The sequence below is a fragment of the Sander vitreus genome, chromosome 14 (assembly GCF_031162955.1).
Source record: "Sander vitreus isolate 19-12246 chromosome 14, sanVit1, whole genome shotgun sequence".
Classification (NCBI taxonomy): domain Eukaryota; kingdom Metazoa; phylum Chordata; class Actinopteri; order Perciformes; family Percidae; genus Sander; species Sander vitreus.
Genome location: NC_135868.1, coordinates 15,562,292 through 15,575,183, shown reverse-complemented (window position 1 = coordinate 15,575,183; position 12,892 = coordinate 15,562,292). Strand labels below are relative to the sequence as shown.

Below are 12,892 nucleotides of genomic sequence, written 5' to 3'. Positions count from 1 at the left end.
TTGGAGGCTTGCAAATAATATTAACGTTAACAGACTAGCTAGCGTTTGCTAACACTGGGAATGTAGCAGCCAAATGGGGGTTTACCATGGAATCATGCATAGATTTGCTACCAAACTTGGAGGCTTGCAAATATTCATGTTAACAGACTGTTGACTAGCTAGTGTTTGCTAACACTAGCAGCTAAAGTGGGATTTGCGGCTAGCTTACAATATGCAAAACCAAGGTTGCTGAGCTGAAAACTTATAAATATAAGGTAGCATGTACAATAAATGACAACAATCTGGAAAACATAACTAATGCTATAACTCTGGTTTATCATTGAATCATGCATAGATTTGCCAAACTTGGAGGCTTGCAAATATTCATGTTAACAGACTGTTGACTAGCTAGTGTTTGCTAACACTAGCAGCTAAAGTGGGGTTTGCGGCTAGCTTACAATATGCAAAACCAAGGTTGCTGAGCTGAAAACTGATAAATATAAGGTAGCATGTACAATAAATGACAAAAATCTGGAAAACATAACTAATGCTATAACTCTGGTTTATCATTGAATCATGCATAGATTTGCCAAACTTGGAGGCTTGCAAATATTCATGTTAACAGACTGTTCTCAGACTAGCTAGTGTTTGCTAACACTAGCAGCTAAGGGGGCATACCCCTCTGACACTGGGTAGTTGCGCCACTGGGCTAAGATAAGAAAATGTAGGCTATACTAGCTATATATCAATACTTATAACTGCTCCTATGAAAACACACTATATTATTAACACATTGTCATTCAGAAGGCTACCTGTTTATGTGCCTTGTCATTTTTAAGAATAATGAATTGATTCATACTGAGTAAAATAATAATGAAAAATCACAAGAGGATAGTTTAAATAATGTAGTACCAATCACTATTAGGTTCTTTTTATTGAATATAAAAAATAAAAAAAAGTTGCCAGTTTGTGAAAAATCCCTTTGGCAGGTATAGGCAATGTATCCATATATTTGGTAACAATGCAGTTATACATGAAAAAAAAAAATGATTATGTTATGATGAATTAAAATGATATATTAAGGAAAATTATGGTTCATTTATTTAGCACTTATCAAAATTAGGGATTACACAGTGCTTCAAAAATCCAAACATAAAATGATGAAACAATAGGAAAATTCAAGTCAACAGGGAGAATTTAAGACAAATTAGAAAAACTCCGAAATACCAATAATATATACACATACACACACACTTGTTTGTCTGCTAAAATGTAATCATAAGAAAGTGGTTTTAAGAAGCAACACAAAAGAAGATAGATTTTGAAAGTTTGACTTTCAGCATGTAGCCTAATAAAGAGGTTTTACAACAATCCATCCAATCTGCAGTTGTAAATGTTACTACGTAGTCAATAAAACATTTCCGGTCCATTGGAGCAGTCTTCCTGGTTAATTAAAGAGGGAAAAAAGCCAAGTGTAGAGGAGGATAAACACCAGCTAAAGGGATTTTCCATCATTTAGTAATTCCAAAGTTCTTATTAATGGTTTGATCCATTATAATAATTTATTAACCATTAATACAACCATTAGTTACAATGTATAACCCCATTTTAAAGGAAGCTTTATTAGAAAGGGGTACCAAACTGAGATATGATATGAACTTAAAAACAAAACTCTTGAGCTAGCTCCATAGCCCCCAAAGGCAAACCGTCATTTCAAAATGAAATCATTTTCGTGGTGAAACCGTATTAAAGACATCTCTCTTTTGTACTTCAAGTTCCATGTGGACTTACTTATGTTTCCCAAATATACTTGTCGTCTGGATCGAATCTGTAGCACAAAAGAGCACAAATGTTCGAGCGTGACTCAAAACATAAAATCTTGAGCAAATATTTGAATCTATTCTGGTAAACTGTTTGCTTCCAATATGTTTTCATTATATGTCCACTTAAGTCTAGGTTTTAAATGGTGACCAGTAGAATTGATTTTCCATTGTTCTTCGCCTCATATGGGATTGATAGTGATTGTGAAGTTGGTTTATATCAGCCTGAGAAGACTTTATCAGTCTTTATTCTGCAGTTAAAAAGGACAGTGAGCAAAAGTCAAGTATATATCACATAGAGTATTTTATTTTTCACATTTATTTTAAATATGTGGTGTAATTTCCAGTTATACTGACAGTACAGTATTTGCACATAAACCTTTATCATTATTTTTCTTAAACTGCTTGATATGCAGAAATTATATGAGCATACAATCAGCAAACATATTGCTTCTTTATACTGTAAAATGATTCATCTCAGTATTTCACAGGATTACAGCTTTAGTGGGGCGAAACGATGCTCTACTTGTAAACAGACATTCCTTACATGGAGCTAAAAACACATCACTTGCAAAAACTGAACAAACAATAACATATTCACTGATTTAGAGGCTTTAAATAAATACTATATTTAACATACATTTATTTTTTTCCCCATTTCCCCCACATGTGTACTGTTGTTGTTGCTTTGAATAAAGTAGGGCGGCAGGAAAAAAGAAACAATAAAAATGCAACATTTTATAGGTCCTTTGATGGGGAATGTCAACCATTTTGATGGGTGCACACTAGGGAGCTATTCACTTTTACAGTGTGGTACGAAGAGAAAGTGACAAATAACAAAGAAGCCCATATTTCAGCCAATATATTTAGAACAGAAGTTCAACAGCGTATTTAATATGGACCCAGGAATGTACCATGAGCATGAGGGAGGGAAAGAGGATGGGAGGACATAAATGTTATTAACACACACACAGGAAAAACAGGGTGGAAATAACTCAAAGTTTGGGGATGTGAACAAGTCACATCAGAATACTACTGCACAGGGAGGGAGATGATGATGATGGCGGCGATGTATCTAGACTTTGAAGTCCAGCAGGTTGCAGTCGATCTTGTAGTAGACATAGGGGTAGTACTCCTGCTGGCTCAAGTTCAGCCCTGGGATGTCCATAGAGGCCTGCAGGCACAACAGAGACACCGGAAGAATTACACACACATAATTCTTGTTTGTATCCATATTTCAATACATTCTTTCTTATACTACAGTAAGTTCCCATTAGAGAAAAGCCTCCGATACTGCCTAAAATGCTGGTATTGGTATCGGAAAGTACTGGAGTTTATGCACAGATCCGATACGTAATTTAGCCCCGAAGAAAAGAAGTAGTTGATTTGTTTTTTTTCCATTATGACTCGCTGTCAAAACGGATAATAAAAGAAAGTTCTTTGGCGTTCATGTTTCACAAATAGTTATCGGCAGAAACGCAAGTTCCAGTATCGGAATCAGGAAGGAAAAAATGGTTTCTGAACATTTTTAACAATAACGATGACTACTACTACTACTACTACTACTACTACTACTACATAGTGAATGAGCCAGGTTTTCTGGGATCATGAAGGAAACTTAATCTTTTGAATTTCAGTCATGTCTGTTTAAAATAAAATGCCTTTTGCATGCCTGAAACATGACATAATACATTGCACTGATGGCAAAAAAAAACTATGAAAACCTATAGTTTTTTCCACAAGGGAAACATTTGGTTTGCAGCCAAGTCCAGTTAAGAAAATGTATGTTTAACAGGCCAATGGCAACAGACACAAAGGGTGATTTAGTCCCTTGAAGTGACATCCAGTAACTCCAACACCCTGAACAAGGGATGATGTCATCTTCCTAAGGACCCTGTTATCATAAAAGTCAAAGCGCTGGACCTGCCTTCCTCCAATAATTTCACTTGCCACTGTCAGAGAGCGTGTGAAGGAGACTCACATCAATGATTGCAGCACTGCTGTCCAGGTGTTTGTACAGTTCAGAGAGCACCTCTCTCAACTTCTTCATGTTCTTCTTGTTGGGCTGCAGCAGCATGGCCTGGAAGTTCACTGGCAGCCCATATCTATGAAACACAAGAAGTCTATCAGGCTGTCTTTTATCTTTCCAAGGAAAGGATGAATGGATGGATGGATTACCAAAGTCTGGAAAGAGTCGCAGACCGATGAAGTTTACTGAGGGCGTTTCATGGAAGCTGCTGGGTCTTCATTTGCTTACCTCAATACTGACTCGACAAACACGCGCAGGGCTTTTATGTGAATCCACGCGATGAAGGCTTCACTGAAATTTACTTTCAGCCATCGTACCAGAGGCCCCTACGTGGATAGAAACAGTATTTTAATAGTTTCCAATAAAGATAAAATACCTGTCAACTGGCTGAAATGGAGCATTCCCATTTTCGATGTTTTTTTAATAAGATGCTCCATATAAATGACCAGTAAGCATGATGACAGACTTATAGTATAAATGCTCATTGGTTTTTAGTCTTTCAGCCATTACATATAATACAAGCTGCAGGGCTGTGTATGCTCTTATTAAACATTAAATAAAGAAATAAACATAAGCAGCTAAATATCGAATTCACCGAAACATAGTGAGCTCTATTAACTTCTTCCGTCCCTACTTAATCAGTAGTACTGTTTGTAAAGAAAACAGCAGCCGTACAAACTGTTTCTTCTTGTCAGTGGACAAACGTGTCATCTCTTCTTTGTCTGCCTTCATCTCCTCTTCATTGTACTGAAAATCACGCACTGTAAACCTAGGTCAGACACACACACACACACACACACACACACACACACACACACACACACACTCCTGAAAAATGGGCTACCGCTACATACAAAACAGACAAACATGCACTGAGATCCAGACAAAGTGCAGACAAAATTGTGTTTATTATAAACTCTTTTTTTTAGAGCATAACAAGCGAGTTCCTGCGTTTACAAATAGGTAGCCTACTTCAATAATGAGGTATCATTAATGCTATTTATATTTGTGGTTAATTTTCCAAAAACCCATTCAGGGAAAACTGAAAAATAATCCGCAATTAAAAAAATCTGTCAAATGGCTAAAACTGAAACACAGCTCAAGAGGAACACCTAAAAATATATATGAATTTACTTGTTTTCCCTGGCCTTGTGCTTGAAGTCATCTATAGCCTTCCTGAAGAGAGTGACACTGAACAGGCCGCTGTCGTGGTCTTCAAACAGCAGCCTGGAGGAGAGGAGATGACCCATTAACATAAGAGCTGGATACATTTCAGCACTTTTCATTTTCATATACAAAAGGACCTTCTTGTGACAAAAATAAGCACAGTGTTACCTTTAGACTTTACACTTTGTACACCACCCCCACTACTTGGTGTAAAATATAAATATCATTATTGATGAGGTTATTCGGTCTATTGTTGGAGCATGTGATGCATGAAAATTTCCGTGTGAATGGGCAATAAAGTTTTATCTTATAATTATGCAAAAATCCTGTATATATTCAACATTGTTAGTAATAGTAATTTTCGGTGATTTTGCAATATCTCCCATAATTGCCCAAAACATCCAGAGGTGTTAAAGCAACACTAGAGAACTTTTCCCACTTCGGTCCCCCTACAGTTGGAAGCGGAATTGTCCATTACATTACATTATGCAAGTTTGCCAGATCGGGTAGTGGCTCTGTAGTTCGAATGAACTGGACAATGTAATGTAATGGACAATTCCGCTTCCAACCTGTAGGGGGACCGGAGCGGGAAAAGTTCTTTAGTGTTGCTTTATGGGTCCAATGTGTGGGAATTTTTCCCATCTAGCGTTGAGATCATATATCACAATCAACTCTCTCGCGCCACACAGTTCAAAGTACGTATTACAGCTACGGTAGCCTTCACGCTTTTTTCTGATGACGCCGTCTCTTGCTCTTTTCAATATCCTTTTTCTTTTTCTGGGCGAAGAAGAAGACTCCTGTTCCTGATTAATATACACTTACATGTTTAGACTAACCTCTCTTTGTCCCTTATCTCTTTTGTGGAGCAGTTTATGCTCCTGTAGAGCGGGGTCATATTATACAAAGCTTATATGATAGCATACACCATTTTGGATTCTCCAGTGGCTTCTGTTCCCTTCATCAACACTGTCAAGATGGTTGGGAATTGGGCAACGATCCAGCTTGAAATTGGTCAGCAAAGATAAACTCAAACAACCAAATCTGCTGATTTCACCCGGATTTCCTTCGATACATATGGGGCCTTATTTTAACGATCTAAGCGCACGGCATGAAGCGCATGGCGCAGGTGCATTTAGGGCGTGTCCAAATCCATTTTTGCTAGTTTGACGGTGGAAAAAAGGGTCCGTACACCGGACGCATGTTTCAAAATGGTTGTACTTAGTGTCTTCATTAATTGATAGGTGTGTTTTGGACGTAACATGCAATAAACCAATCAGAGTGTCATCTCCCATTCCCTGGGAGCTGACACTTTTGTACCTTGGCGCACTGCTATTATGATGGCGGATTTGAACCGTAATATCTTTATTTGTAATCTTTTGCATGTTTGTGTGCTGCTGCGCTTCCCTGTGTGTGTGTAACAAGCATAGTGTGCGCACGCTATGCATAAGCCTAGGCGCATTTTATTAATTTGCTGTTAAAATAACAATGAAATGCTGCGCTATTGACTTTAGACCAGGTTTTTGTTGGTCAATGCCGCGATCACTTCCCGCTGCCTCAAGATAGCAATACGCCAAGAATTCACCTGAACACACCTCCCTGTAAGTCCAGCACGCCCATGGGCGCAAAGATGGGCGCAGGTGCATTTGCTATTTAAACGATGCGGGCGCTGGACGGGAAATTGACTGCGTCGGTCTTAAACTAGCAAAGACACTTAAGTCAGGCTTTTCGCTGCACCGGGTGCAAGATAGGGCCCCTGGTGTCACCAGCTACCTCTTCTTCTTAGCAACAAGGACATGATCCCTCACTGGCTTCTTACTCCCTGCACTAGCTGCTCAAACGTAAGATGTTTCCCGTTTACAGCTCACATCAGTAGATGGTGCCCCATATCTGTTCTGGAAATACAGGTTGCTAGGTTACCACACCACAATGAGCCACGTCTGTTCAAAAGCCAGAACATAACGCCTCAAATCATCTGGCTTTGTTTGCAAAAGGTAAATTTCTTTTTTGCAGGTCAACCACATTATGTTTTCTATTTCAATATGAGTCGTTTGCTTTTTACAGGTCAACCATGAAATGTTTCCAATTCTAATCAGTTACAGCCCAAAACCTAAACCTTGCTAAAGCAACTTTAGAGGACACTAGGGTCACAAACTGAGAAAGCAAGGCAAATAGTCTGGTTGGAGACATTTTTGAAGAAAAATAAAATTGTTTAAAGTTAAACGGACACAAACTACTGTCTATTGATAAAAAAATAAAACCTGTCAACAATAGGGAAAGTAGAACTGTTATATCTGTCTGTACAGTATGTGGCATAGTGCATGACATTCATGAAAAATTCAGATACATCACAGAGCAAAACTGTGTTCTTCCTATGGTTGATCATTGATACATTTGTCCAAAAAACGCACACAAATAATTTAGTTATCCTTACTTTGTGGAGCGTGGCACAACCATTTCTGCAAGGGTTTCATACTCCTTCTGCCAGTCAACATAGCTTGTCCTGGAGATGGTAGAAAGTGGGAGATAACATGTTATTTACATCTCAAAATAACATTTTAGGGCTGATCCCAATACTGATATTCTCAGACAAAAGAAAAGCTAATTTTTATTTTATTTTAAAATTTAATGCATTACAATTTGACCATTTCCATGGCCAAAATTTATTCAGTTATGAGGGTGAAGACACCACATGGGACTGAACTGAAATTCTTTTCACTTGGTGTCTTCTTAAACAAGTGTAAACTACCCCGTGTTACTGACATTATACCTTTAAAGGGGAACTATGCAGTTTAACTGAACAGCTTCAGAGTCATTGGAATGGTTATATGTCTTTTTTCGAGTTGAATGGTGGTCGTCTCGCTCCCCCCTAGCACCTGTGAGCGGAAAAACCACCCTTTCCAACTTTCGGCCGGCGAACCACCGGCCGAAACAGCAAAGAAATGGCCAAAACTGCATAGCGCCCCATTAAAATGTTAAATTAATATTTTTGCCAAATAAATATCAGTTTCCAGACTGTTTTTATGTAGCTGTAATCAGAAGGGAACCGCCATCACATCTACCATAAATACAATTACATGAAAATTCTCACCACATATTGAATATATAGATACTGATGTAAGTGTACTTGCTTTGGGACAACCACCAGCATGGTAATCAGGTACTCTGAGTCCAGTACAAAGTCCTCTTTCTTCACTATGTCAGCCAAACTCCTGGTCAACAAGCTCCCCCTAAAGGACGACACATGCAGTTCAGATTGTCAGGCAACTTGAATCTTTCTCAGGAAGACATATAAATATGTTTATTAAGCAATTTTAAATGTTACATGTGGACTCATTTTAACATCATTCTGTTGTATGGGAAAATAGCCAAAGATAAAAAATACAGGCTAATCCTGTGTGATCAAGCTAAAACGTGCCACAGTATTTAATGCTTCTGTAGTAAAAATTACAGACAACATACAGTAATTATTATTATTATTATTATTATTATCATTATTATTATATTACTCACGCATTCTTCCTCTCCAGGTTTTGCAGGTTTCCCTTTAGGTTGTTGTAGGCTGAAGCTCTGGCCTTCAGGTCATTGTCTATCTGAGCTGCTTGCTAGATAACATAAGAAGAGGATGAACACTATAGATTACTTCAGTGAGGATCATTTCCTGTACAAAACATATAATACATAATAATCTTTGATCACAGGTGTGGGCAAAATCAAACTATGTTTATATGCAATTGTTTAAGATTCTGTTTGTGGCTCTGTAGTTGTTTATTCTGTTGTTCTCAGATAGTAAAGGGGGGAGAGAGAGGGGATGATACGCAGCAAAGGGCCACGGGTCAGATTCAAACCCAGGCCACTGCCAAGGACTCAGCCTACATGGGGCACACTCTACTGGGTGAGCTAGAGTCGCCCTGCAAAAGTGATCTTAATGCCTCAATGATATTGCCTGATTAAAATTAAAAAAAATTACAAAAGAAGAACAGTTAGCATAATAGTCAAACATTATGTCTACAAGTGAGCAGATTTTACCTTGGAGATGATCTCAGAGATGTTTTTCAGCGACTGTTTGATTGGATACTTAGCCATGTCCCACTGGAATCTGGTGATATAGGTGACCAGGTCAACTGTAGAGAGTTGAAAAAAAAGTTAAAGTCATTGGCATTATTCACCTTCATTTCCATAGGCTTTGTACTGTATAATGATTGTATATCTGAACCCACAGTAACCCATCGTGTCTTTCTGGAGTTTAATCATCAAAATCACGCTGGCTGTTACTTTCTACTACCAGCAAGAGAGTGAATGTCCGTCACCATTCTGATGATTAAGTTAACAGCCATTACCTCCATTAGCAAGTAGGTTCTCCTGCACTTTGTCTCGGCTGTCCTCCAGGACATCTGCCATATACTGAGCGACCTTCTTCACCACACTGAAATGCAACACAGGGTGAGGAGAAGGGTTGGAGACCACAACAAGGGGTCCCAAATAAACAGAAGCAATAGATGACAACAAGAGGCAGAACTGTACTAAAATGAGACATTGGTTGATCTAAAAACTGTCTCCTACTGCCCAGAAGATACAGAGAGCATTTTCAAATGCTTTCAGCTAAGAAATAACACGTAGAAGTTTACCTTTCCACAAAAGTGTCTAGTTTAGCCAGTTCATCTGACAGACCCACTAAGACATCTAGTGTTCCGACCTGTTAGAGACAAACACACAAAAATATGCTAGACTACTTGTGGAAGGATTTAGTGGTTGGGAATACACATGACTGCTGTGTTTGACCTTGAGATCGGGGATGTTAAACTTGTTGTTATCCGAGAGGTTGTTGGTGCGCGAGGTGGCCACCATCAGCTTGTCCCAGGTCTGCTGGCACGTCTTCTCCCCCGGAGCGGAGATCAACCAGAATTCTGTCATGGCTGCTGGTAAGAGGTTTGTCCACTGGGCCTTTGATGCAAGGAAGTTACTGAGGGTGAATAAAAAGAAGGAGTATTAACAGAACTCCGCTGTGACTATTTCCAGGGCTGCTGTTCTGTCGCTGACTTAAAGTAAAGAGAGAATTGGTGATGATTAAAATGTATACCATGAGAATCTCATGGTATATGTTATCATCATCACTGACTGAATGATTTTTATTGTCTCGTGATGAGACAATAAAAATCTGTCAGCCGTCTGAATTAATGCTGTATCATTTATACCACGGTAAATATACCTTGAACATTTCTGGGTGTATTGTAGTTTTTACTTTACTACACTTATCTGACATGTGTTGCTAGTTACTTTGGATGTTGAGATTTTAAGCAAAACATATGCTTAACATATAGGCAAATAAAAAGGATGCCTTTTTACACATTAAAATACACAACGGTATTTGAAGTAGTTAAAAAACCGGCTCCTCCTCAAACTTCTACAACATTAAAATGTTGCTTACATGTTAATGCATCATCAATAATCCAATAATACACAAGGATACTATAATTCTGCATGAGTACTTTCAATTTGGATATTTACGTTCATTTTGCTGATACTATTTTGAAAACTTTACTGAAACTATATTTTGAATGCTTGATTTTTATTTGTAACTGAGTTTTTTCACATGCAATTACTACCTTTGCTAAAGTAAAGAGTACTTTTCCACAACTGACGTGTAAAGATCCCTCCATGAATCAGAGTCATAATATAAAGCGCTTTGTTCCTCTTTTGACGTCTACTTTGCTTCGGATTCATGAACTTCCTCACATTTCCCCTTAATTGTAATATGAACACTACACACACTGGTTAATGCAGCAGTAAAGCACAGTAGAGACAGGCAGGTCTCCATGTCTGCTGATTGACGGTCATATGATCAGTGTCTGTGCTGCAGAGGACATGTTAAATACTCATCATCCTCTTAACTGAACACTATGTATGAACAACACATGGCGAATAACTGCTGGTCTTTAGGTTTGATTTGTTAATCATTCTCACTTAAAATCACTCATTGTATTAGCTAAATATACCTGGTTGCTATATGGTTAAATTCAGTGTTAGCCTGCTGCTGACACGAGCTTGTTTGCATCGCAGTCTCACGCTGTCACGATGTCAATAATTGGTGTATTTCCATAGGCCTACTTACCGGCGTGTTTAATGGCTTCAGTATTTGGTCCACACGGTGTAATACAGTTAAACAGTCGCAGCTTCCCATACATAGACCAGATAATAACAGCTTTTCGACTCAAAGGTGCTTCAACACAGCATCTCACAGTCAGCTGATTAGGAGCAGTTGTTGTGCGACTGCGCAAAGCTGCTGCGCACTACACTGAACCTCACGTGACAAGTCCTCGTGAGGTTCAGTGTCAGAAAAGTCATAAAGTCAGAAATAGTCATAGATATAAATATATTTATAAATGAGTCAATATAGTTCAATAAATAAATACAACATGTTAAAAAAAAAAAATTTTAATTAAAAAAATTACAACACTTTTATTTCTTTCAGGGGACTTGTACACATGTATTTAGATCATGGGACTTTTTTTTAGAAGGCCACATTTATTTATTTCAGGGGATTTTATTACATAAGTCCACACTAATTTATTTCCCTCTCTTTTTCATCTCTTATAGTCAAATGAAGGGGCCATGGTTATCTCAGATTTCAAGCAACTAGTAGCCTGACATCGATTGCAAGCATTTCTGCCAAAGCAAATAAAACATGAGTGCGCAGCTAAGATGCTGCCCGCATTGTCGGACACAAGCAGGTTCCTGGAACCACTTGCGCATTCGTGCGACCGACACAAGTCCATCAGCAGCTGTCTCCGAGCCTGTCGCCAAAGCATCCACCTGCAAGTAGGGCCGGGCAATATATCGATATAATATGCTATATCATGATATTAGATATCGTCTTAGATTTTGGATATCGTAAATGGCCTAAGTTTTGTCTTGTCCTGGTTTTTAAGGTTTAAGGAAGTGTTGTTATTTTCTGAATTTACCAGACTGTTCTGTTCTATTGCCTTTAACCATTAGTCATTGATGATTATTTATCTGAAATCTAGGCTAATTGTCGCCGCTCATCCGGGTAATTTTATACGAGTAGTTGAACTTTTTTTGCTTCATGCCAAAAGTCCGTTAGTTAGCCTGTAGCTATTCCTTAGCTAGCTAAAAAGTCGGTTAGCCTAACGTTACTTATGAGTCGGCAGAGAAACGCAAATTCGCCTACAGAACACTGTTCGCCAAAACAACCAGACACATTTATCTTCCTACAGGCTGTCAGTCAGGGGCGAATAGGATCAGACTTTTAGGGAATGAGAATGTGACACGGATACAGTGTCTTGCAAAAGTATTAAAACACTTCAATTTGGGTTCTAATCTTCACCATGCAGTAACTAACTTCTTCTCTGGGGACGTTAAACTTCACAACCGCACTCCTGCTCTCCCTCTGGCAGATCAGAGACTCAGCCAAAGGCGGGAGTCTTGCACAATCACCTCCGATTGGCCAACACTACGATTACAGGTGCAGGTGCATAGCATAGCTTTGGCGACAGCGAAACGGGATATTAAACCTGTTTCAAGCCCTTTGAATATGTAATTGTTTGTCCTTTGTCACTAACAGACAAGTTCTCTAACTCTAACTTGAAGCACTAAAATTGATTTAATAAAAAAAATATATATTCATTTTTATGGGGGCTGAGATATAATTTAGGGGGTCTTGAGCCCCCCTAAAAAGGGTCTAAAATTGCCAATGCACTGATGAACACTTAACACCAATCCATAGTGTCAGGATCAATCCCTAAGGATTGCTTCTTTTTTTTAGCAGTTAAGAAATAGATTGTAGCATTACCCATTTTCTTCTCCGGGAACCATCACCTTATCGTGGTGGAGAGGTTTGTGTGTCCCTATGAACCTGAGGGCTGTGTTGTCTGGAGCTTTG

The 12,892-nt window shown here is 38.6% G+C and overlaps 1 protein-coding gene across 1 annotated transcript; it reads right to left on the bottom strand.

The window, feature by feature from the left end:
* Window positions 1-2,766: 2,766 nt before the first annotated feature.
* On the bottom strand, window positions 2,767-11,271 carry atp6v1c1b (ATPase H+ transporting V1 subunit C1b). Its single transcript, XM_078268005.1, has 13 exons — window positions 11,105-11,271; window positions 9,775-9,955; window positions 9,621-9,688; window positions 9,333-9,418; window positions 9,022-9,116; window positions 8,506-8,597; window positions 8,124-8,222; window positions 7,427-7,495; window positions 4,963-5,055; window positions 4,504-4,597; window positions 4,057-4,154; window positions 3,781-3,904; window positions 2,767-2,973 (listed from the first exon to the last, which is right to left on the bottom strand). Exons 2-13 carry the CDS (start codon window positions 9,904-9,906, stop codon window positions 2,875-2,877), a joined length of 1,149 nt encoding a protein of 382 aa, XP_078124131.1. The 5' UTR covers window positions 9,907-9,955; window positions 11,105-11,271; the 3' UTR covers window positions 2,767-2,874.
* Window positions 11,272-12,892: the final 1,621 nt, after the last annotated feature.

Excerpts from the sequence above, each read along its gene's own strand:
- atp6v1c1b (XM_078268005.1), bottom strand. The coding sequence starts at position 9,906 with ATGACAGAATTCTGGTTGATCTCCGCTCCGGGGGAGAAGACGTGCCAG. Across the intron at positions 9,689-9,774 it reads TTAACATCCCCGATCTCAAG|GTCGGAACACTAGATGTCTT; the intron begins GTCAAACACAGC and ends TGTCTCTAACAG. Across the intron at positions 9,117-9,332 it reads GAACCTACTTGCTAATGGAG|TTGACCTGGTCACCTATATC; the intron begins GTAATGGCTGTT and ends AACTCTCTACAG.